At 32.8% G+C, this 27464-nt stretch overlaps 1 protein-coding gene across 23 annotated transcripts in view; it reads left to right on the plus strand.

The window, feature by feature from the left end:
• Ahi1 (Abelson helper integration site 1) overlaps window positions 1-27464 on the plus strand; it is a 200764-nt gene that overhangs the window by 32385 nt on the left and 140915 nt on the right. For all 23 annotated transcript variants that reach the window (XR_780703.2, XR_780704.2, XM_010626547.3 and 20 more), the window contains 7 exons: window positions 2072-2195; window positions 6069-6298; window positions 7862-7968; window positions 11226-11344; window positions 13803-13933; window positions 15382-15522; window positions 26756-26952. Coding sequence is in view for 21 of the 23 variants with exons in the window: in XM_010626547.3 (XP_010624849.1) it covers window positions 2072-2195; window positions 6069-6298; window positions 7862-7968; window positions 11226-11344; window positions 13803-13933; window positions 15382-15522; window positions 26756-26952 (1049 nt within the window). In the remaining 2 variants the exon portion in view is untranslated. The remainder of the gene's footprint in view (window positions 1-2071; window positions 2196-6068; window positions 6299-7861; window positions 7969-11225; window positions 11345-13802; window positions 13934-15381; window positions 15523-26755; window positions 26953-27464) is intronic.

Consider the following 27464-nt stretch of genomic DNA (forward strand, 5'->3'; position numbering starts at 1 on the left):
CTTGGAACCTTGCACTTGCAAGGCAGGCGGTGGTGACACCACTGAGCTAAATCCCCGGCGAGAAATCATTCTTAAAGTTTAATTTTTAATTTTTATATGGTCTTCCTTAGATCTTTGAATATATTCATAATAATGGATTTAAATTTTTTGTTGAGAAAGACCAATGCCTGCACTTCTTCCGTTTCTGTATGATGTTTCTGTTAACTGCTTTTTTCTCTATAGGTTATACTTTTCATTTTTGTTTTTTTTTCCATATCTCATAATTTTACATTGAAAACTGGTTATTTTAAATAAGCCAGTGAAGTAGCTCTGGAAGTCAAGTTTCTCTTTTCACCCCTCTCATCCATCCAGGATTAGTTATTGTTGTGGTTTTTTTAGTAACTTCTTGGGCTAATTCTGTGAAGTCTTCTTTCTTGTCATATAATTGTCAGTGTAGTCTCTACTCCAGTTAAGAGCAAACTGATCGCTTGGGCAGAGATTTTTGTTAAATACTTTTGAGTTGATAGATCTGATGTCCTTTTCCAGGGGGCTGTATGTGTTTGTGTATATGTTGGGATATCTTTTCATAGCTTCAGCAGGCAATTAAAAACTCCACCTTCACTTCCTGTTTGTTCAGAGTCTCCTCCTTCAGCTCGAGTGAGAGATAAAGCCTCTTAGGTTTTGCTTGATTATGCGCACAAACCTTTCTTTATACCTGCATGAGAACTTCTTAATTCTTATGTGTACAGTATTTTGAAGCTTTTCAAGGTCTTGTGGGGCCATCTTGTTCCCAGGTTTGCATTTTAAATTTTTAATTGAGCCTCTTCTTAGCCCCAAATGTTGTTATTACCTGAGGCACCTGTAATGTTAAATGATGTCGCTCACTGTTTCAACATGCACTCTAGAGTTAGCTTGTATAAAGTATGTATTGAGCCAGGTCAGGTAAAGGCAGGCCCTGAGAATGGGGCCTTTCAAGGAGCTGCCAGACTGTCAAACAGTGGTCTTTGGGGATGGAGCTTTTAGGGATCTACAGACCTGTTTTAAAAAATCCAGTGACTAGTAGGCTCCTGTTATTCTCCAGCTTTTAAGGCTGTTTTACACTTCAAGAGAGGAAAATGGAATAAGGCAAGTGAAAAATACCAGAAAGCTCAATGTTCTTACTGATATTCATTCATTTTATTAGATTGAATATTCATCAGATTATTTCAAGCTGTGCTTACTTTCCAGAGTTCTAAAACATTGTTTTGAGAATTTTTGCCACTATTCCTGTTGCTTTCATTGGGAGCAGATTTTCCAAATTTGCTATTCCAGTACTTCTGAACTTCTTAGCATTGTAGTTTTTGTGTACTTCGTTTTGCCACTAGGTGGAAGTAGAGACTTGGAGATTGGTTTCTGTGATTTTACTGTGTGTGAAAACTGTGCTTTGTCTATCAGATTGAATTGCTGCTGATTACCTTATTCTCTGGCATTTTGTATTGAAAGTGAAATTTTTTCCTGACTGTAGCTTAGTTTAAATTTCTCATTACATAAAATAATTACAGTTTTGGATGACATTTAGTTAATTTTGAAGTAAAATAATGCCTTATTCATGAAACTCCAAATTATAGAATATTTGAAATTAAGTACATGTAAATACTGTTTATTATCTGACTTATACATTGATTAACAAAGATTCATGGGGGATTTCTTTGAAGAAATAAAAATAATTTATGGCATATTATAGTACATTATGAAATTTTAGGATATTGTAAAGTTTTGTGTGTAAATTCTTGTTCCTAAGCAAAGCAATTGAAAAACTATTCTTCTGGGGATTGGGTTTTTGTTTTTTTGTTGTTGTTTTACTTTGTTTTTGAGACAGGATCTCACTATGTTCAGGCTGGCCTTGAACTTACTATGTAGTATAGGCTAGCCTTGAATGAGAAACTTCTTAAGTAGATTTTGAAATTTTATTTATACTGGAAGTATCTTTGGTTATAATTTCCATACTGACTGCTTAATTTATGTCTAAGTCATTGTAAATTGTATATTTATATATTATTGGATTAAAGTGCCTCTGTCTAGAAACCTACTGATTTCTAAATATTTTTATTAGTATATGAAATTCCTTCTGGACGTTTCATGAGAGAATTGTGTGGCCACCTCAATATCATTTATGACCTTTCCTGGTCAAAAGATGATCGCTATATCCTGACTTCATCATCTGATGGCACTGCCAGGTTAGTGTACTTTAGAAGTACCTATTATGTATGTTCTTTCCCATCAAAGAAAGCTGAGAAAATATAAAGTGATATATTTTATCTATGAAATGACCACCATGAATATGCAGACTAATTAAGTAGTATTAAAACTTTTTTCTTGAAGGCATTTTTGTCAACTATCTCTTAATATAATGTAGCATTTCTGTTCCTCGCCATCTTTAAACAATCGTTGTGTAAATTGTTTGATTAACACTTTGAGATGAGATTATTAAACACTTGAGATTTTTCTTAAAACAAACTCCTAATGGCAAGGATCCTGTCTTCATATTGGCTAGATGTAGAGGCTGGAATCTGGTGGACCTCATTATATAAATGTAGAGGAAATAAATAAGTATCATATGTTGTAAGAATGTTATAGATGTTAAATATTTGCATTCCTACAATATCAGTCTTAAATTATCTCATTTCAACTTGTGTCACAATAAAACATTTTAAAGGCTAATTCCTATAGTTCACTTGTCACAATAAAACATTTTAAAAGCTAATTCCTAAAGTTCACTTATACTTTGTTTTAGCTTCTTGTTTGACTTTGCTTGTATTCTATAAATATTATTAGATAATTTTTAAGATGGTTTTTATATACATCATTTAATTTGATTCCAGAAGACATTTGCCATAGTCTTTGTGATATGTAAGAGCCTTTTGAGATCCACACCAGCTTTACTCTCATTTACATCTGCTGCATCCTATTCTCTTAACACATAATGTGACTTTTTGTATCTGGGTCCCTTCTACTAATTAATCAATCTCCTTTTTTATATAAAATGTCTAATTGATCAAGATATCATCACTGTTTAGTTTTATATTTAAAGGCAAAAGTTAACAGTTGACTTTTCTCTCTGTTGAAGTAGAAAACTACTATTAGTTCCCTTTAACAGTATCCTCAGGAACTCACCTGGTTATTTCTTTTAGCACACTCATTCTGTCTGATACCAGGTAACTCTAGAAAATAATGCATAACTTTACTAAGGTGTGACAGTGAATTTGTAAGTCTTTCAGTCACCTCCACTCTCATTCCTGCTGAGCAATCTTTTTATCTTTATTTAGCTTCTTTTTCTCATTCATCTTGCAGCAGACACAAACCTGACCACTCTTCAAATTCACACCAAGTCAGTATTCCCATTTTTATTAGTCAGATTTAGTTATTTACCTTTAGTTTACATCGCCCTTTGGAAAGTTTTCTATTAGCTCAGCATGGCATAATAGACTTAGCCCTGAACCTTACTTATTCCCACACTTAAATGCTCCTCCCTTCCCCTTCCTGCCTAACTCATTCACCAAAAATGTATTAAGTACCTTTTGTAAGCTGCTCACAGTCATCATGTAAATTCAGTTCAAATTTCACCATACCTTTGATTTCCTCAAATAATATATAGTATATTAAAGTGAGGTATGTTTTTATATATTTTTAAGTTGGTATTACTTTAGATTCTTTGTATCATAAAATATTGTGGAAGTATTAACTAAATGAAAAGAGAAGCATCATGGCTAAAATCAAACACAAGGAAGTTTTTGAAAGATTTAAGAATGTTTGTAATGATAAGCTCAAGTGAAAAAGAGAATTGCTCATTCTCACAAGTGGAGGATTGTGGGTTTCTGCCCATGTCTACTCCTTCTGTTTTCCTGGAAATCACTGCCACGTGTTATTTTTAGTGTCTCCTAAGCATTAATTTCCCACTTTCCAGCTCTCTGCCATATGGCTTTAGCCTACATCCCCTTTAGTTAATTTCTAGAATAAGCTGTGTTTTCTTGAGTCAGCATCTTTTAATGCAATGCAAAAGACTTTCCATGTGTAATGGCTCTCTTGTAGGCCCATGTCCCCATGACACCACTGATATGTACTCTTTTAACTTTGATTTTTTCCCCTGAAATCTATTAATTTTTGTGAGTGTTCATCCAGTCTTTACAAATTTGTGTTTCCTCATTCTCAGTGAGCAGCCTGATTTTTCATAGATTCTTTTTTTTTTTTTAAATACTGGGGATCGAACTTGGGTCTTTGCGCTTGCAAGGCTGACGCCAGAACTACTGAGCTAAATCCCCACCCCGAGCAACCTGATTTTTCTAAAAATCCATTATTTCTTTCAATCTTTCATTCTACCATTTCTTGGGAAACAAAAGACATCACTGATAATAGTTCAATTTTTACACAAAAAGCTTTATTTTTATTTTTAACATATTGTGTCTTTTTTTTTTTTTTTTTTTTTTTGGTAGCAGGGATCAAACTCGGGTCCTCGCGCTTGTGAGGCAGGCCACCGAACCACTGAGCTAAATCCCCGGCTCTTAATATCGTATTGTGTCTATTTTAATGTACTGAGACGTTTTGAAGATATATTTGCCTCACTTCTGCCTCTTACTTAGTATTTAAAATAATGATGCAGATTCATTAGTAAGCAACTGAGGTTTTTAATCTTTTAATTATTGTAATACTCCCTTCAAGTTAGCAATTTTGTTCTTTTAGTAAGTATCCTATTTCATATAGTGTACATTCATTGAAATTTTTACTGTGGTGAAAATGTTTATGCAGGGACACATGGGCTTTATTTTTACTTGCAAACATATTCTTTCACTTCCTTCATTATTAATTTGGAGTCTTGGTATTGTAATTAAAGACCATCTCCTATATTTTAAGCAGCTGCTAAGAAAACTCTTAGAGCGTTATTCTAAGTGAATAGCCAACTGTATTTTTTCCTTTATTTATAATTTTATAAATGCTTTAATTTGTTTTGTTAGACAGTAGTTAAAAAGATAAACCAAAGGGCTGGGGATTTAGCTTGGTGGTGTTGCCTGTCTCACAAGTGCAAAGTTTGATCCCCATTACAAAAAAAAAAAGAAACCAAAGTCCTCATAATAAAATATAATATATTCTTCTAATTCTCATAATTTAACCCACTCTTCCACATTCATATAGCACCTATGTATTACTAGATTTTGACTATTTTTGCACATTTGAAATATCTAACAAATTAGTTTAATGCTTGGGGTTTATTCTTTGGTCTAGATTATAAAAGTAGTAATGTTAAGTTTTTTAATAAATCGACCATTAAAGGTAGATATATGAGAATGTTAAATAGAAAGGAAATGCCTATTTTAGGGTAGTATGTTTTGTATCAAAATATTATTTTAATCTTACTTTACTCAAGAATTCAGCATAATTTTAATATGACTTTTAAGTCTTTGGAATCTTTATGTTTGTTTTGTGGGCTTTAAAGTTACAAATATAGGAACTCCAGTGGTACAATTGGTTAGTGTGTGGTATTTATATCAAATTACAAATATAAAAGCTAATGAAGGGCCGGAGATTTAGCTCAATGGTTTATTTAGCTCAGTGGTTTCACCGCCTGCCTCACAAGTGCAAGATCCTGGGTTTGATCCCTGGTACCAAAAAACAAACAAAAAGCTAATGAAATATCCTATTTTCTAAACTCCTACTACTAAGCACTTTGCAGAAGCATTATACACAGCATAAATGGATGTCATTTACTTTTTCCCTGTATTTAAAAATGTATATGTAATATATTATCAACTATTCAATGTGTGTTTAATCAATGTCAAAAATAGGTACATTTAAGGAGTAGATAAATACAAATACAGTTTTTAGATTTACAGCACAGAATACAACTAATAGATATATGCTTGGTAATAGAAAATGGCTTTGTCAAAAGTGTTCTAGCCATCAAATATGTGATCATCATAAGTTTATAGTTATAAATATTAGTTTACCATTGGTTGTTGTCAGTTGCTTACATAAATTCTGTTGAATAGTTTGGTTCTTATAAAACTGTTACATTTTTTCCTTTCAGAAGCAATATGTAACTTTTTATCCTTTTCTAGGATATGGAAAAATGAAATAAATAGTACAAATACTTTCAGAGTTTTGCCTCATCCTGCTTTTGTTTACACGGCTAAATTCCATCCAGCTGTAGGAGAGCTGGTAGTTACAGGATGCTATGATTCTGTGATACGGATATGGAAAGTTGATATGAGAGAATGCTCTGCTGTATTGGTCCAACAGTTTGATGCTCACAAGAGTTTTATCAACTCTCTCTGTTTTGATGCTGAAGGTATGTTAGAGGATATGTTCCAAATGAAAGCTAGTTGCCTGAACTCATTTTTTTAATTTCACTAATAGTTATCAAACCTTGAGAAGGATGTTATAAAATTGATGATTACTTATGCGTATTCTGGCATATTATTAGCTTGCAGGTCACATGAGGTCACTGAGGGAGTTCTGTAGAATTTTAAAATTATTTAATTCCTAAACATTTAAATTCAGTCTTTGCTCTAACAATGTCATGTATCATATTTCATAAATATATTTGTTTAGATTGATTATTATATTCTTAGTTATTTTTAAGGATCTTTTATGTTTGTTTTGTTTTTCTTCTCTCATTGAGTTTACTGTTACATTTTAGGTATACAGTATAGTTACATTCATTATTGGGATCTTGTACCTTTACATGACAGGCCTTGGTTCTCATTTTTTCCCCTTGTCCCTGCCCTCCCTTCACCCCCTCCTCCCCTCCCCATTTACAAACTCTTTATTTCCATTTTTTCAAGGATCTTTTATGTTAAAGAGTAGATTGGTAGGGGCAAAAAAATCCCCAAAGAATGTTGCAGATCTATATGTTAAATGTAACAACAGACTTTTTTTAAAAGTACACAAGGAAAAATTGCAGTTAAAGTTATTAAAGATGTAAAATGTAGATTGTTTTATTGCCTGAAAAAATAAATTATTGTATCTCTTAATCACTTTTTAAATTTCAAAAAGTAGGCTTTTAGCCTATAGCTATAACTATTTAAATAAGATCTAGATCAAACTGATAATATTGCTGTAGGGATGTTAATAAATTTACAAAGGCCCTGAATAGAAAGGTATCTGAAAACTCTGATAATAGAAGTAGCTCACATTATGAAAGAAAGATGGTTTTTTTAAATTCTTTGCTCAGAATTAAAAGGAACATTCTAACACATGGAGCAGTTTAACGGTTAAATGAGCTGTTTTATAAAGTATTAAATTCACAGTTGCCAAGCAGCCATCTGTCAGTAATAGTGTATAAGATATTCCTGAGTAGCTATGAAATTGAACACGATGGTCTCTGAGGTCCCATTCAACTCCAAGATAGTTTAACTCAAAGCAATTGATGTTAAACTGTTAACACTTGTTACTTATTATTTTATTCATTCTCTGATGATTTATTTAAGTTTTCTGGTTCTCAGGTATTAAGCTAACAGTGTATATTAGAATATAGGTATTTTTCAGGAATATAAGACAGAATATATCAGTAGTAAAGATGAAGAATATATATATGTATGTGCTGAATAATTCAAATAATTTGGCTGTGGAAAATGAGCCTTACATGCACTGAGATACTTATTTCTTTTTGTATTCACATTCAGGCAAGTGACAAAAGGAAATATGTCATCAAAAATAATTTAAAAGAGGGAAGTATTAATGTAAAGATAATTGGGATTAGAATGTGAGTTATTTTTGCTTTTCTGGATTTTTAAACTAAAACAGCTTTTAATAGCCCTTCTTTTCCTTGACTGTGTTGGTGACTTATGGTTCCTGCAACTTCCTATCATTTGTGATAGTTCTAAGTGAGTAATTTTACTTTTTTAAATAGGTCATCACATGTATTCAGGAGATTGCACAGGAGTGATTATTGTGTGGAACACTTATGTCAATGTTAATGATTTGCAACACTCAGTGTGCCACTGGACTATAAATAAGGTAAAAAAATCATAATTTTGGGGGGGTATTGGGCATCGAACTTGGGACCTTGCACTTGTGAGACAGGTTGGGGGAGCCACTGAAATCATTTTATAGCTGAGAATTTAGTTAAGGAAAGTAGAAAAAAATTCAACCACATGACTAGGATAGGAAGTAAGGACAGTCTATTCTACATTTTCAAAAAATAAAAGTTTTTCTCAGTCTGTAAAAAGTCAGTTATCTTTAATCATCCATTATATTCTGCCTGATGGCTCTTTTATAACTTAGTGAAGATTTTCATTTTGGTGAGTTCACTTTCAGTCCTTTAAAAATACTTTTTTGTTGTGTGGGTGTTGGTATGTGCACATGTGTGTGCATGTATTGAAAATCAAACTCAAGGCTTGCACATGCTAGACAAGTACTGTACTACTGAGGTCCATCCCACCAACCCCATCTTTAGTCTTTTGAGCCCCAAATTGCACTATGGCATTAGCTGGAGTTTACGATAAAGTAAGGTATATGTAATGTTATGTTACCATCTATACGTCACAATTTGTATCTTTTATTGTATCCTGTGCTTGGTCCAGTAACATCTCTAAAAACAGTATGCTCAGTCAGCATTGCTGTCCTTCTCATTGTTATGGAATTATGACTTGTGTCCCTGTAATTAATTTTATTGGTCTATATTTTTTATTTTTTAGTTAAAAATATAACTAAAAATACAAAATGATCATCAAACTTGAGTTTGTGTTATATAAATTGATGTAATTTCTGCCTGCCATATTACATGCTTGTTCTTGTGTTTTTCACACTATGTCAATAGCTGTCTTCCTTTGGAAAAAAAAGATACCCTAAGAGAAAAAGAATTTATATGAAGTTTAGTTAAGTCTTTGTGTCTTTGAGATCTGTTTTTAAAACTGTATTCTATTTTTAGTTATTCTGATCTGATCAAATTAATTATGTCTTTAGAGTCATCATATAGCCTAATTTCACACACTTTGAAAAGAACTTTCTAATTACTTACATACCAGAGGGACTGGCAAGTCTCCAAAGGCCCAAATTCCAATCTTCTGAATGTACAGTACAGAATTTATCATTTATTATAAAACTTGTGTCTTAACCTTTATGTACTAAGATACAAATTTATCTTGAAAATCTATAACTTGGTCATTGCTTCAGACAGTAAAAAATAATGATTATAAAAATGGGCTGGAAATGTCTTTTTAGCAGCAAATGCTATGTGACAAATTGAAGACTGTGATTTCATACTTGGCTGTGTGCAGTCAGCAGTGTGGGGAATGCTAGGTTACATTTCTCTGTCCCTTAAGGATTAAGTACCCATTGCTTTCTTAGTTTGAACATGAATGTGATAAAGAAAAATATCAAGAAATCACTAGATAATATAGACCCTAGATCTGCCAGCAACTTTCTCGAGTTTATACCCAACACTTGTTCTGCAGTTTTGTTTTGGATTTTGCATGTTTGCATCTGTTTCAGTTAATCATATCCTCACCCATGCTTCCCCACCTCAGATTTGTTATAGTTTAGCCATTAAATCCCCATCTGTTGTGTCAGTGTTTCACTGTTTTCTGTGACTTTAAAAAAGAAAAATTAGACAACAGGTTTTAGTGTCAGTCAACAGTAGCAGGGGTGAGCTGCTAATATAGGGGTACCTCATGTTAACTCATATACCCCCAGCATAAATCTCCCCATCCCCCCTACTCGTCAGCACTGGTTACCTCTCTGTATGTTTGAATTTTTTACTTATTGTTTAGGTTCCACTTGTGAGATCGTGTAATATTTTGCAGCATTTTTCTTTCTTTGACTTATTTCACTTAGTGTAGTGTTCTTTAGGCTCATCCACATTATGGCAAATGGCAAGCTCTTAATTCTCTTTTAGGGCACAAATTGTGTGTGTGTGTGTGTGTGTGTGTGTGTGTGTGTGTGTATCCATTTTCTGTTACCTGGTCATTTAGATTATTTCTATATCTTGACTGTTGTAAATAATACTTTGGTGAATATAGGTGTGTAGATATCTTTACAAGGTGGTGATTTTGTTTCCTTTGGTGTTTGCCCAGAAGGGGGATTTCTAGGTCATATAGTAGTTGTATTTTTAATTTCTTTAGAAACCTCTATTGTTCCACAATGGCTCTCCCAGTCTTCATTCCCAACAAGAAGGTAGAAGAGCTCTCTTTTTTCTGCACCTTTAGCAACACTGGTTATCTTTTGACCTTTTGATTACTATCCTAATAGGTATAAAGTGTATAATATCATAATGGTTGTAATTTACATTTCTCTGATGTTTAAATGTTGAGCATCTTTTCATATACTTGCTGGTCATTTTTATGTCTTCTGTGGAGATTTGTTTATTCAGTTCTTGGCCCACTTTTTATTCACTTTATTTGCTTTTCTATTACTGAGTCATATGAGTTCTTTATAAATTTTGGATATTAACCCCTTAAGAGACGTATGGTTTGCAGATAATTTTTCCCAGTGGGTAAACTGCCATTTAATTTTCTTATTTACTTTGCTATACAGAAAGCAGCTTTATAATTTGATTTTGTTCCATTTATTTATTTTTGCTTTTGTGATCTGAGCTTTTGGTGTGATAGCCAAAGAAATCATTGCTAAGGTAAGCTGGGCATGGTGGTACATGCCTGTAAACCCAGCGGTTGCAAGGCTAAGGCAAGAAGATAGCCATGAGTTCAAGCCTAGACTGAACTACACAGCGAGATCTTGTCTCAAACCAGCCCCTCCCCAAGTTATTGCCAAAACAGTTATTCAGAAGCTTTTCCCTTCTGTTCTCTTCTGGGAGTTTTATACTTTCCAGCCTTACACTAGATCTTTAATCCATTAAGAGTTTATTTTAGTGCATGGTGTAAGGTGTAAGGGTAATTCTTCTTGTGTATGGCTTGTGTATGCAGGTTCTTCCTCAGTGTTTGTCTTCCTGACACTGTTAGTTAGGTATCTTCTGTAGCTGCCTCAAATAACCAACCAAAAGAAGAGAAAAATCCCTCACCCAAATTATAATTTAAATTAAATTATTTCATAATAAGAGGTCTATAACATACCATGCTTAAGACAAATGGGAAGTGTAAGAAAAGAGTCTCAGGCTAGATAGAAAATTAATTCTACCCTTAGTTTTGAGTTTATGAAGATTGGAAGCTTTTTTATGTGAAATAAACAAAGTGTTTAAAATTGACTTTGTACTCTAAAAATGTTAAGCATTAGACAAACTTTTCAGTATTAGTATGTTTTGATTTTTCTTATCATTTTAGGAAATTAAAGAAGCTGAATTTAGGGGGACTCCAATAAGTTATTTGGAGGTTCATCCCAATGGAAAACGTTTGTTAATTCATACCAAAGATAGTACTTTGAGAATTATGGATCTTCGAATGTAAGTACATATTATTATTACAGAGTAAGTACTCAGAGAATAAGTAATGCATGAATTTAACTTGTAAAATGCAACAGAGATTCTTAGAGACAATTTTGCTCTCTAGGAATATCTAACAATGTCTGGAGATGTTTTTGATGTTTCTTCTGTTATCTGATGGGTAAAGATCAGAGATGCTAATAAGCGTCCTAGAATTCATTGGAAAACCCCCACAGAAAAAAGTGTCTGGTCTCAAATGTGAACTGCTTTAAGGTTAAAATGTAGTTTATTTCTTTTTATTTTACAATTATAAACAGAAACTTTTCCCTTCAACAGTAAGAGAGTATCTTTCATCTCTTCTATATTGGTATAGCATATGTTATGATATAATAAGGACTAAAGGAGTTGGCTTTAGATTAATTTTGTTTTTCTTTTAATTCTAAATAAAGGTAAATGTGAGGGCCAGGGATTTAGCTCAGTGGTGTCACTGCCTGCCTTGCAAGCATAAGGGCCTAAATTCAATCCCTGGTACAAAAAAAAGTAAATGTGGGAAAATATCTTTAGCGCAAAAGGCAGAACTGAATTCTGAGAAAAAAAAGCATAGATTCCTAATAGTGTTAGAGTTGCTATAAAACAAATGAGAGACAGAGCTCTTTTATTAGATTTTCCTAATGTATTTAGGAAGGAAAATGTGGTAATTTATATTAATTAAGTATCTTCTTAGTATTGACCATTAAGCCCTAGAACAATCCCAAGACCCTTGCATGGGAACACTGGAAGAATGGTAGCAGGATTATCCCATGAAGAATTTATGCTCTAGTTGCACACCTCCAAAATAATGCTGGAAACAAGCTAAAATATGAGATCTTCAAGGCTTAGAATCTTATTATTTTTTCTGTATGTAGCATTCGTGTCATGCCTGGCAGATAGATAGCAAGTACACAGTTTATATTTTTAATGAATATAATGAATAATAATAAGATTATATTCTTTTTTTTTGTACCAGGGATGGAACTTGGGTCTTTGTTCTTTCGAGGCAGGTGGCGGAACCACTGAGCTCAATCCCCGGCCCATAAGATTATATTCTTCACAGCAAGAATAATACTAACAACTATAATATCTTCTGTTAATGAGTTTATTAAGAGGCTAGCATTTGAGGTCAGTCTTGCAAGATAGAGATTAGATAAGAAAAGTTTTTCAGTAGAATGAATAACATGAAATCAAGTTTAGTGGTGAAATAATATATGTTCAAGGCAGAGAAGTTAGTCTATATGAGCATAGGTTTATTAACAAGGAATACTGAGAGGGAATTTTTATATATAGAAATTAGATCTAGAGTAGAGGACCAGGCTAAGGATTTCAATTATTCCCTTTTTAGGCAAGATGAGATCATGCTTAGGCTCAAGGAGTCATCTGCTGCCCTTGCCACCCTTATTAGCTGATTAACCTCTCTGTGCTTGTCTTTACTCATGTCTCAGACAGAAGCAATTTGCTGACCTCAGTGGTTTTATGGAGGAATAAGCTAGTTAGTATGTGTGTAGTACTTATAACAGTAAAGCACATAACAAAGATTCTGGAAATGTTTGACCCAAAAATTACAGGTCTGGGAATTTATGTCAAGAAAGTAATTGTAAAACAGTGCAAATATATAGATAACACACAAAAAATTTGTTCATAGAAATCACGTTTGTGGTAGAGGAATACTTGGAAACAACTAAATGTTGTCTATCAATAGAAAGTTTCTTAAGATATTTTTAGACAGTAATGCATACTCATTAAAGTGACTGTGCATAATCTGTATTTCGTGCCATGGAGGTCCACTAGTCATCATCTATTCTTGAGTGAAAAAACAGGTTACAGAGCAGTCTATCTAATACTGCCTGACTTCTAGTAAGTGTTGCAACTTATTCAGAAGTGAAAATATCTCCTTGTATATCATATTGAATAAGTTAATACCATTTTATCTACTGTTCCTTCAGGGGTCAAGTATTTCCTTTTGATTTTAAAAATCCCCTAGGTAGAAGAGAACATAATACAAAAAATCTGCCTATGGTTTAGAAACTAATTCAGATGCTACCTCCATAAAGTAGTTGCTGTCTTCATAACTAGCATTAATGTGTCCTACCTAAATGTTCTTCTGTGGTGCTTTCTGCATCCACCTTCTTTTTTGTGTTGATACATTTCTTCTCTTTCCTGCTAAATTCTAAATGCTAAACTCACTGAGCACTGAGACCAGCTTTTTATTGCAGAACAGTGGTGGCAAACTTATGTCACTCATGCCACAGGGAGCTGTTTGTTATCATTGGAAGCTTTAAAAGATTCACCATCACTGCTCTAGAAGGTCTGCATTGTACAATGTCTATCATTTGATAGATTTTAGAAATTAATTTGATATGAAAATTAAGTATTAAAAGAAATTTTCTACCACCAGTCTTTTAAATGGTTAAGGCATATATATTTTTGTTGTTGTTGTTTACAGATTAGCAGCAAGGAAATTTCTAGGTGCAGCAAATTATCGGGAGAAGATTCACAGTACTTTGACGCCATGTGGGACTTTCCTCTTTGCTGGAAGTGAAGATGGCAGAGTTTATGTTTGGAACCCAGAAACAGGTATTTAGTGACTATCCAGGCTGTTTTTGGGGGGTGAAGATAAAGGTTTCTAGAAGTGTGAAAACTATAATTGTTACAGAATAGTTTTCTAATTATTTTCAAGATAGCTTTTAGTGGAACTCAGCTGCTGTCTAAACTTAAATTCTGTTCTGTACTGCATTCATCATGGATTTAAAATTTCATATGATAATTCAATTTTTTTTTTTTTTTTTGGTACCAGGAATTGAACTTGGGTCCTTGCACTTGCAAGGCAGGCCACCAAACTGCTGAGCTAAATCCCTGGCAATAATTCAAGGTTTATTCTTGCCTATGAAATATCTCTGCTCTTAGAGAAGTATTTAATGAAGCTCTTTTTTTTTGGTGCCGGGGGTTGAACTCAGGTCCCTGTGCTTGCAAGGCAGGCAGTGGAACCTTAATGAGGCTTTTAAATACTATAAGCTGAATTGTAACTAGGTAGACCGTTAATTCTTCATTATATATTTTCTTTTGTAATAAAAACATTACTGTGCTTGTTAATGTCTGAAACTTAATTAGCAGTTACCTAAATTACTATAGTTCAGATATTTCCAATAAACAAGTACATTAAGAAGTTCACTTGTAGGGCCAGGGATTTATCTCAGTGGTTCTGCGGCCTGCCTCACAAGCACAAAGTCCTGAGTTCAATCCCAGAACCAAGAAATAAATAAATAAATAAATAAAAGAAGAAGTTCACTTGTTCACTTACTTTGCTTTTCCAAAGAAAAACTAAAACTACATGAGCTTTTAGTTTTTTTTTTTTTTTGCGGGAGTGGAAATCGAACTCAGAACCTTGTACTTATGGGCACATGTGGCACCACTCAGCTAAATCCCTGGCCCTACATAAGCATTTTTAGCAATTTTTTTCATATTGCTCTTTCCCTTTAATAAATAGATCTCTTTGCTTTTTGACTTCTGGTTTAGGCATCTTTGTGCCATAATCATAGATGCCTTTCAAATAGGTGACACCTCAAATAGCCTATGGTGGAAAAAATAGAAAAACATAATCTCTACCAGTCCTTTAACTGGAGAGTTTCTTCAGTTTGGTGGTTTGTTGATCTCATCCCTCACTTTTCTCAGAGTTCTTTGTTGATTGTAATTTGCTCAGTTCTGTTAGATCTCATAGCCATATACCTGTCTACTTCCTTCAAGCATATTATTTTGTGCCTGGCAAGCCTTATTGAAGAGGTTGAATTTTGAAATACAAAGAGGAGGGCCAATACAGTGTAAAATAATGACTATTACTTAATACAGTGCTACCCATATACTTATATTTTGAGGTTTCATGTAAATAATGTAAGCTTTTGAGGTTTCATGTAAATAATGTAAGCTTCATTATTGCTATATATATTTTAATAAGTGGCAGATTATTAAGATTTTAAAATGAGAAATACTTGATACAGTACAAATTATTGAATCTCTTTTTTATTTAGGGGAACAAGTAGCAGTGTATTCTGACCTGCCATTCAAGTCACCCATTCGAGACATTTCTTATCATCCTTTTGAAAATATGGTTGCATTTTGTGCATTTGGGCAGAATGAGCCAGTTCTTCTTTATATTTATGATTTCAGTGGTAAGTGCTGTGATTGATGAGAATATTTAGAGTAATCTTTTAATTTATTCTGCACCTGAAACCATTAGCTGTATGAAATCTTTTTATTCTTTTATCTTTTTATCAACAAGTTCTTGATTATACACAAGAACCACAAAAATTAAATAAATTCTATTATAATATTTTTTTATGTTTTGTGAGATTAGTGCAGAATTTAAATGTTGGCTGAAATGCACATAATGATTGTGATCTTGTGTTAAAAAATCACAAAATTACTTTATCAATCTAAGTGAATTAAATTTACCTAAAAGTTATTTGAGACTATGTTAACTGAATTTAAAAATTTAAAATAACTCATAGGACATGTGTTGAATGTCTTTAGTTGCATATTGGATTAATTTCTTCTATGCTTTTGTTTTTACTAAGCTTTTTATGAATTATAGTGCAGAGTTTTTAAACACAAAGCTAGGCCAAAAATTTAAATATAAATGAAAAAAGATCTGAATTAAAAATCTCTTTTTCAGACTTAAAATTAAGAAAATTAAAACTCTGGATATGTTTTTGAGGAATAGGATGGTGGCGTGTCATAATACAGTGCTGTCTTCCTCAAAATTGAAATACTGTTTTCTTCATATATTTCTTACACTTAAGTTCTTTATCTCTGATTTGTTTAGAATGCTATATATCATTTGCTATTTTGTATAAGCTAGGATAGTTTACGTGCATGTGTAGTTATATACATATACAAATAAATATGTAGATAATATTTAATGTACAACTGTTTGGACAAAGGACTTTAATAACTGAAAAGTTAAGTTTAAGTGAAATACATATTGAATTTTTAATGCTTTGATAAGTGCTAAATTATTAGATAATTATTATAAACCTGAATTTTTTTATTGTGGAATGGATTATAGTTTGCTTTTTCAGGTGAATTAGAAACAAATGCATAAAACCAAGATTTATTTTATTCTAAAGAACTTTATAGAGAAGATATATATGTAATTCATACTTAAATTTATAAAATGATCATGAATGATAGAATTGTCAAGCAACAAAATATGATTTATATTGAGTACCAAATGTTTACAAAAACTAAACAGTTTTATAATTGGAAAAAATAAATGGATTTCTCAGATCACGCAGTTTCTAAATCTGTCTGTTCTGAAATTATCCTGGGGCAGGAGATTTAGCTCAGTGGTTCCACCACCTGCTTCACAAGTTCAAGGTCCCCAGTTCGAAACCCAGTACTGAAAAAAAAAAAATAAAGACTAGGATAAAATGTATCCTGTAATAATTCTTTGTATTCACTTTAAATCTTCACATAAACAGGGATACTTATATATACTGTCATGCAGGAAATGGGCATCACAGATATTTTCTAAGTCTCTTAAGAGGTTTCACAACACTCTTCATTCAATTCTAATTTGCTTTTTAGGGTTTTGAAATTTTCACTACTAATGCAAGTTAAAAATCTGTTCTTTTTCTTCAAGCACTTTGTCTTTTTATCACTGACAGAAGGATTTTATCATTAGATTAGCCTAGGGTAGTTTGGTTTGCCAATTTGGTTTTTAGACAGAAGATATGTAGTACTTGCCCTCCCTAAGATGGTATTTGTGATGGTATGAGACAATCACTGTAAAAGTGCTTTGTAGACCAATAAGCACTATATTAAGACAAAAGATAAAATGAGTTGTTACTATGTCACCCACCAATATACACTTAGTTTACAATACACACCTTAATAGGAATTTATACTTTAATACACTGTTAAGCATCTCGAAATTGAAAAAGACCCCGCCCCACACTCTCAGCCTTTTCCATTCATTTAATGTCAAGGAGGAAGATTTCCATGAGTACTCTAGAAATAAAATGTTCAAATCATAACACATAAAATTATAATTATTTTCTACAGCAAATTTAGAAATAATTTTTGATATACTAGTATACCTTTACAAACAAAACTCACAATATTTCCGAACATTTCCCCAATTCTTTGATGCCCATTTTTAAAAAGAGGAAGCTTACGAATAAGTTAAGTAACCTGAAACTACCCAAGATTTAGCATAATTCTTATGAATGGTATAGAGCCATAATCAATGAAAAGTTGTTTCACATATCTTACTCATGAAATACAGCTGAGAATCTTCAATTCAAATGGTCTTTAAATTTTTTATCGAAAAATTATTTCTAATTGATCTATTGTAGCTTAATATTACATTTTATTTTTTAATGCAGGACTATTTTGCCCCTCAAAATCTTATCTAAAAATAAGGTTTACATGTGACTCACATGAAATTTTAGTGGTATAAAAGACACAAAACAGTTAAGTGATTCTGATCATTTTCAAGGAAAAAGGAGCAAGCTTATTTTTTTGTAAGTTAGACAAGTTGCGAATGAGACCACAGTGGTAGCTAAATGTATCATCCATCTTTCAGTTCTAGCAAAATCTGTGAAGAGTCAGCAAGCATCTTTCTCTGTGAAGCATATGTTCAGGTTGTGGTCTCTTGAGTCTTTCATTATACTGGCTTTTTGCTTTTTTTGGTAAGAAATATGATTTTTACTTTCAGAAGGCAGTTTTATTTGCCTGATGTTGAAAGGGTTAATCATCTAGTAATACAAAATTTAGTCATAGACTACCACAAACAATGTACTTTTAGGATTCCCATAATAACAAAGTACTAGTTGGAGAAACTGCTGCTGAATTAATTTTATGAAGCTAGACTTTAGCAGTTGATGTTTGATAATAATACCTGTCTACTTGAGTATCTAGGATGCTATTCTACATTTATGAATAATTGTATCATCTTCAATGTTCTAGATAGTATATGAAGTATTTATATATATATATATATGTATATATTATTCAAGTATTCACAATGATTTTATGACATAGATGCTTTGTTACTCATATATAACAGGAGCCAGTGCTTAAATCTTGAAATCTATGCCCTTGTTTGATGCACTAAACTGCATTATTAGCAGATTTCCTGAAATGATGGGCTAGTAATCAGATTTTCTTTTGAAGTACAGGGGAATGAATCCAGGGCCTTCAGATTGAGCCACATCCTCAGCCCATCTTTTATTTTTTACTTTAAGAGAGGGTCTTGCTAAGTCACAAAATGTCCCAGGCTAGGCTCAGTTTGGTAATCCTCTTATGTCAGCCTACAGAGTGCTGGATCACACGTATGCACCACCATGTTCCATGTCTTTGTATTTTATACTTTATAGGAAGCAAAGATGAAGACTTGTCCATTTTTTTTAATTACCAAAACCTATCCTGATTTCTGACATAGAGTTAACATGCCTGTAGTATTTTAAGTAGAGTCAAGTCTTAATTTGGAAAAATCAGCGTTATTTGATAATGCCAGGTAATTATCCTATTTTCTCAGTAAGTGGCAGTGTCTTCTCTGGACCACTGTTAGCTCAGTTACTGTTCAGATTGTCTTAGTCAAGATAGATCTTTATTGAGCACCTATTGTATACCAAAAACTGGGCTATAAAACTCAAGAACCAGACTTAGATTACTATATTTCTTTCAAACTATTTGTGCTAAGTAGTTGACTAAAACTCTGGAAGAATTTTAGCCAAAATTAAAGATAATTTCTTCCACTGTCATGATTTTATTAACAGAATTTGTATTTTTTAGTGATTACCTACATTGTCATTATAGCTTTTTTCCCCACTCTGAGGCATGTTTTACCAGATTTCAGGGTAATTTGTACCTTTACCTTTACATGTCTGAAGTTTTGTTATGTAATTTGTTCATTGACTGTGATGTGTATAATGCCCTGGGCTTAACACAGTACCTGGCATATATTACTGATACACGATGAATGTTTGCATTAAGAATTATAAGCAGCCTTGTAGAATAGCGTTATCTCTTAACTTTTATAAAATTACAGAATGAAAGGCATCATCAGTTAGTAAAAGAGGCTAGTAATAGTGGTAATAGTAGCTGACATTTATGAAGCATTTACTATGTATCTGCCACTCTTAGTGGGCATTTTCTCCTATAGTTCTAAAACACCTAGTAGGTAGTTACTTTCCTCATTTTGCAATGAAACTGCCACACAGGGAAAATGTAGTAATTTGCCTAAGGTCACACAGTTGATAGTAAAGCTGTTTGACTCCAGGATGATTTTAAAGCCCACATTCTCAATGTGTAAAGCTACTTAGTCTGCATTGCATATGCCATGAAGCACATTAAAAAGATAGCTAAAGGGCTGGGTATATGTAGATTAGTGGTAAAGTGCATCCTTAGTGTACACAAGCACCAAAAAAGACCAAAAAAACAATTTAGGCAGCTAAATATTCTAATAGTGAATTGTGTTGCTGTTTCCAGTCTCAGGAGAATCTCTTAAGACTAAAAGGTAGTTTGGTTTTTTTTTTTTTTTTTTTTTAACTTTGCGACTAACATAGTCACAGTGTACCAATATTCTCAATGTAGTGCAAATTAAGAATATTCTTTAGAACATAGCATTAACTTTTAATGCAGCTTCTTTTGTAATACTTTTGTAATATGACTAATCTAACCAAATTAAATTTAATATCAACAGTTTTGTGCATGTTAATTTTCTTCTAATACTGATGATGAATCTTGCAAAAGCAAACTCATTGTAATTTCATCTATATCCCTTAATAATTGTAGCTGATTGTGGGGCAAAGTTTTATATGTTGATTTTTACCCACTAGGAGAAATTAAGAGAGTTTTAAGATATACTGAAGCTACTTCATGATCATATCCTGAAGTTTCTAGTTTAATGTCCTTTCACATAACAGAAACTATGCTTTGAAAGTTCATACCATTCAAGAACTGAAGATACATGCAAAATGTAGCCCAAACAATGATATAAAGCATAAGCCAGAGCCCTAAATTACTTCCATGCCTTTTAGTTTAATGCTTATTTTGATATTTTTTAAAGTGCACCAGAAAAGAAGTACGGTGTGATGCAAAGTAAACAATAGTGTGGTGGCAAAGACCGAAGTAGGAGTTACAGCACCTGCATTATGACAAATTAGTATTGCACTATGTTTGAATCAGGTCAAATAATCTAACTTTTCTGGATCTGCTTTTCTAATTCTAAAATAAAAATAGTATCTACTCTATCTCAGTATTTTATCAAAGAATACAATGAAACTATAATTCCAAGCATGAAGCTTGGATATATATATATTTTTTGAAGCTTGGATATTTTCAGTTCATAAACTAGGCTGAAGTAGGGAAATCTGGCTATTTTCTGTACAGTATTATGTGCCACATACTTTGAGCTGAAAAGCATGATGTGTGATAATTGATAATGGAATAGGAAACCAACAAGAGTAGCATTACTGCAGGGGATCTGCAGATAGTTGTCATATTTTGATATCTAAGTAATGGATTTACCAGATGATGGTGGACACTGTCCCACTCAGTTGACTGTGAGACTTGAAGTTGCTACACATTCTTCAATAGCTTTTTGAACAGGTTTTTAGTAACACTTATAAGTTCTAATTTATATATAAATTACATCAAAGAGGAGTTGAGGTTGTAATAAGATTGACAGAGTGCTTGCCTAGCATGTATGAGCTACTGGGGTCAGTTCCTGGCACCATACAAATGCAAATTAAATACATCAAGGAAATACACAGTTAATAACAAGCCAAGAAACATATCTAGGCTACCAGAGGTAAGTGTTATTTAGAACTTTTTGGATCTATTCTTGTAGTATTTTAAGATTAACTGGAGCAGGAATAATTTGGACCAGGTAAAATACGATAAAAACCATACTCTTGAACATTTCTTTGTCAGATGAAGAGGAACGGGATGCTGCATAACTGCTTAATCCTGGCAAAGTAAAGAAGTAGAACTACAAGTTTACAGAAATCATGTCATAATTTGAAATAAAGTAATTTATAAGTAAAAGAATTAGTCCGGTAAAGTGACTGTATACAGTAACAAAGCAATATGTAGTGATGGGTTTGGAAAAAAGGAATTAAATGTTGAACCAAAGGGGAATTTACTGTCAATATGTAAGTGTAAGAGAAAGAACATGTTGTGATTTTGGTTGACACTGTATTAAAATATCAGTAACATAAGTACATTTAAATTTCAGTGACCTTGTGTTTGCTGCAAATGTAAAGGGCATGGGATTAGTATATCTTATTTCCTCCAGTCTTTCTCCTCAAAAGATAAAAATCTCCTGAGAAAATGGTATTATTTTTTGCAGTTGCCTAAGGCCATAAAATACACAAAAGCAATGAGTCATTATATAAATTCAGGGATTTGTTATGCAAACATAATATTAGGAATATTTTTAATTCCGTAAAATTTAGATTCCCAAATAATAGCCTATTGGAGGTATGTGTATAAGCACTTTGGCAGACACAGCATTCTTCAGAGCAAATGTAGTTGCCACCTATGTGTATGCCCACCTTGTCCTTTCTTCCGCTGTACCACTTTAGCACCTTGCAGGAATTTGTTCACCCCCAGAATGTTGAAACCCCAAGAGGAGTTGGTGTCTTTTTGTTCCCAGAGCCTACTCTGGTGCATAAACGTATTAGTGACCCCTCAAAAAGTGATGAAAAGGTGAGGATGAGACTGTTAAAAATGTGACTTTTAAACATACCAGGTTAGGTCAGAGCTAAGTATTAAACAAACATACTAATTGGCACAGAGAAGAAAAAAATGATAAAACATGGCATAAAAGTATTTTAGAAGTATTTGAGATGTTAAAGGTATCAAGCCTGAAGGAATATCAGAAATCATCTATTAAAACCTATTTTACACCGGGGATTTAGCTCAGTGGTTCTGCCGTCTGCCATGCAAGCACAAGGACCCAAGTTCGATCCCTGGTACCAAAAAAAAAAACCTATTTTACAATGGGAAAGCATGTGTCTTGTACAAATGGATTGATGTGTACATTTGTGGAGGGAAAAGGAGGAAGAGCTCCTAAATTATAAGCAGCTTCTGTTTTGAAACTAGGTTTTTGTGAACTTTACTGCAGAAATTTTTATGGCTGTCTGCCTAGAACTAAACGTGCTAAAGATACAGTCTGGTGTGTTCATTTGAATCCTTGAAATAGAGTCAGATAGGTTTTGTATCAAAAAATTCTCTTCACACAAGAGAGATAAGTACCTATGACTGTTTGCATTTAATTTTTATCTGCATTTATTTAAAGTATGTTAACCCAGCTGGGCGTGGTGACACATGCCTGTTATCTCAGTACTCAGGAGGCTGAGGCAGGAAGATCGCTGTGAGTTCGAGACCACCCTGGGCTACATAGTGAGTTCCAGGTCATTCTCAACTACATAGTGAGACCCTGTCTCAAAAAAACTAAACAAAACAAAAATGTGTATTAACCCTTTATGAAAGATACCTTAATGTGTACCTGAAAAAATGTAAAAACAGATAATATTTAAGCAGTGCCTTTTCTTACTGTTTACCAATTTAAAAAATGTTAGAAAAATATGTTTAGAATATTATATAATATTCATGAAATATAGTTGAACAAAAAATAAGCTGAAAAATATCAAAATTCTACAAACTTTTTACTTGTAACTATTTATGCTTTTAGCTCATTTTTCTGCACACTTAGTAGCTTATGGGTTAAAGTGAAATCATGATTGGCAAGTTCAGAAACTTAGAGAACATAGGAAGTCACACATGCCACTAAATAATTATATTCAGCTTTACTTTCCCTTCATAACAGGAAAATGAACTGTTAAATGTTGAAAGGACAGTTTTCAAAAGCAAAGAAGATGAAACAATATACACTTGTTGAGTTAACCCTGAAGCTATCTCCTCTAGTGGTAAACCTTCCAAATTCCAACCCAGAAAGCACTTTGTGCACTTATTTTTTACAGCTTTAAAGTTTGTCTTTTTCTTTAGTCTTTGAATATTTGAGGATAAAATAGATAATCTGATTTTTCCAGCAACAGTCCAAAGTATACACTTAAAAAAAAAATAGATCCATGAAAATCTGCAGAGGAATGGCTACACTTAAATGTAAGAATAATAGCTGGTCCTGAAGAGAGCGCATCACTGAAAGACAGGCTAGTCAGCAGGTCTTCTCCCCGTATGTCCTCTGGTACTTATCATCATCTGTGTGCATGTCGAAAACACTAGTTACTAGTAGGCTACTCTTCCTTCAGAGAGCCCAAATAAGGTAGTGTATGAATATAAAGACCAAAGCCTTAAAATTTTTTATATTTATTTTATACTCATGGTTGATGAAAATAAGTTTGGTGAGGTACTGTGGGTCAGTTTAACAGCCCCCCCATCACTTCCTCCTTTTTATTTTTTCATTGTTGAATTTTTTTTATTGCCCACATGGTTCTTGTGAACTTTCTCTAATGATTCTTTGCCTATTTTCTGTTGTATTACTAATTTTAAATGGATATTATAATTACTCTCTGCATATTAGGAATAATTACACTTTTATCATCATTTTTCATTTGCTTTATGTGAACAGCTTTATTGCCATATAATTACATACAGTAAACTTCATATATTTAAATCATATGCTCTCATAAGTGGGATATGTATACACTTGTGAGACCATCATCTCAATTAAGATAATGAACATATGCATCATCCTCAAAGTTAGTGTACCTTTAAATCATACCCTAGCTCCCTTTACCCTCAACAACCACTATGAATTATTTTGTATGTCCCAGAATTGTGTATAAACTAAGCAGTGTATGCCATGTATTCTTTTGCTCTGGTTTCTTTTATTCATAATTACTTTGAGATTCGTCTGTATGGTAATGTTTATCAATAGTTATAGTGTTAATTGCTGACTATTGTTTCAGTGTGCAGATATACCAGTTTATGATTGTTTCTTCTTAGCTTGTATCCAGTTTTTAGTTATTGCAAATAAAACCACTCTAAGAATTCATGTTTAAGTCTTTATTTAGACATAAACTTTTGTTTCCCTTACATTCCTAAGATTAGAAGGGCAGTATCATATTGCAGATGTATAACTTCTGAAGAAGCTGCAAATCTCTTCTCTAAAGTAGTCATGCTATTACATTCCCACCAGTAATGTAGGAATGTGCCTGTATCTCCACATCCTTGCCAAATTTGAAATGGCCAATCTTTTTAATTTTAGGCATTCTGATAGATATGCAGTAGTATTTCAATGAGGTTTTAATTTACTTAGTGACTAATGAGGTTAATTCTACCTTTTTTCATTCTTATCATCCTGATCGCATATTTAGTGTAGTGTCTGTGCAGATCTTTTGCCACATTTTTAATTTTCTGACTTTTCACTTATAATCTAAGAGTTCTGTATACATGTTTTATATCTGATGTATTATTTGTTAGATATTTTCCCCCAATCTTTGACCTGTCTTTTAGTTGTCTTAACTGTTCAAAAAACAAATGTTTGGAATTTTGAAGTCCATATTTATCAGTTTGTTCTTTTATGGATTTTACTGTTGAATATAAGAAATCTTGCTTAATCCAGGCTCATAAATGTATTCTTCTGCATTTAATTCTAGATGTTTCATAGTTTTAGGTTTTATATTTAGATCTGTGCTTCATTTTGAGTTATTTTTTGTGCATGGTATAAAGTTGAATCAATTCATTTTTTAGCATATGAAAATCCAGCTCTTCCCATACCATTTACTGAAAAGACTGACCTTTCTCCACTGAATTACCTTTACACCTTGTCTATACATGCTGTGTTCTCTATTCTGTTATATAGGTGGATCTCTTTATCTTCACACCAATAGCATTACTTAATTTTGGGGGTTTGTTTGTTTTTGGTACTGAGGATCGAACTCAGTTTCTTGCTTTTGTGAGGCACTGAGCTAAATCCCTGGCCCTCATTACTTAATTTTTGTATATTAATCTCATATCCTACAATTTAGCTAAAGTCAATTTTTAATTCTAGCGGATTGTATTTTAAATTCCATTCAGAGTTTTTACCCAGATTTAGGCCTAGGATCTAAGAATGAGTCCTCTTTAGATTGTTTCTATTACATGGCTCTCTTTGCTTAACCCAGTCTTTGTATTATGTGTACATTAGTATTTCTTGCAAAAACAGTTTTTTTTCATTTGTACTTTTTGTGCATTTTTTGATAGTTGCAAGCAGAAGAGAAAAATCTAGTTCCTTTTTGCTTCTTTTTGGCCAGAAATAGAATAATTCTATTACCTGTCATTTACTTTTTAATTTTTATTGTGGTAGTATTTATTTTAATGAAGATTCTTTAAAGTTCTTGTAGCAAAATCTGTCCTATTTCCCCAAAAAAATGTTGACAATTCTTAATCTTTCTGACTCATGTAACTCTTTGATGGATAATCTAATCAAAGTAATGAATCTCCTTTTCAAAACATTTGTGCACCCATTTGGACACCCATGTGTTTGTAACTTGCACAGAATCTCTGAAGGCTCATCACTGTTTCGATCCATGTTTCGATCCCACATTTTGAAATTTCTTCCTTTCAGGTCATTTTTACAAAGGCCCTCTATTTCAAAAGTATGCAGTTAATGACTTCCTGACTTCCTTCCTTCCTTCCCTACTTCCTTCCTTCCCTCCCTTCCTCCCTTCATTTTTCTTGCCTCCCTTCCTTCCTTCTTTTCACAGTATCAGGGATCACACCCAGGGCCTTTGCACTAAGCTACATACCCAGCATTTTTTGTTTTTTGTTTTTTATTTTAGACATGATCTTGCTAATTACTAATAGAAAAATTCATTTTAAGTTATTCCACTTCGTTAGATGAAATAATGTAAAGCACTTTAGAATGATATTGTAGAAATATGATAAATATATTAAAATTGAAAATGTTGAATTATACTTACATTATGATATTTTATGTAAATATATATCTACAAATATTAGAAGAGATATGGAAATGTAAAAAGTTTTAGGGAGATGGTTTGTGAATAATTATTTCTAAAACTTTCTCATTTCTCTAAATACTATTAGGCCTTGAATTTTTTTATTATGTTTTCTCTGTATAGATAATTTAAACGTAGATTCTCATTTAAATCTGTATGACTTTCAAGGCTAAAGTATAATGTTGCCTGACGTGAAATTATAATATTATTATATTTCTTTCCTTTTGGTTTTATAGTAAATAATAATTTTACATTTTGCCAATCATGTTAACTTCCTGTAACCCAGTATTTAAAATATTCAGTCTCTGGTACAATAAATAAAATATTATGCAAATTCTGTTCATTTGTTGAATGCTGCAATTTCATGGCTTAATTATTGTGCTTTTGCTATGATAATTTGAAATAATTTTGGATTTATTTTTTTCAGTGACCCAGCAGAAAGGTGACATATTCAGATGCTACAGTGCAACATTGCCATCACCTGGAAAACACCAAATTCAAGATGCTCTGTGTACCTGTCCTAAACTACCTCATCAAGGCTCTTCTCAGATTGGTGAATTTGTATACACTGATAATTCTTCCACAAAGATGCAGATAGTAAAACAGAGACTCGAAACTGTCACAGTACGTTTAATTATTTTATGCAGTTGGTATTTTAGAATCATTTCTTTCATGTTTTACATTGCTATGCCAATAAATTTTTACGAAGTAAGTTAATTTCTCAAAACTAGGTATTTTTATACTTTTGTAGTTTCTTTCAGGTACTTGTTCTGTAGTCGTTAATTGCAGTAGACAAGACTAAATTTAGGATAATACATCATGCTGTCCTGGTATCATATCTCCATAAAGACCAGGGAGGGCTCCTCCGAATCAGAAGACCACAGTTTGGACTTGATGCATGAGTGTTTCCATCTTCTAGGAAAGGAAGAGAAACTGGCCATCTCAGTCCTGCTTAGTAGGATTGCAGAAGAACAAGATGGTAGTTTAAGGGTTATACCACAGGACCACTCTTTGGAAAGACAGATAGCATGCAGACAAATAGTTTGTCTCAGGCATTCAAAGTTCCATAAAATCCTGCCTAAAATGTCACATTTCCTTCAGTGGTTCTCAAACTTCATTGTGTGTTAGAATAACCT

This window comes from Fukomys damarensis, unplaced genomic scaffold, assembly GCF_012274545.1.
Source record: "Fukomys damarensis isolate Sample0158 unplaced genomic scaffold, DMR_v1.0_HiC HiC_scaffold_14, whole genome shotgun sequence".
NCBI classification, from domain to species: domain Eukaryota; kingdom Metazoa; phylum Chordata; class Mammalia; order Rodentia; family Bathyergidae; genus Fukomys; species Fukomys damarensis.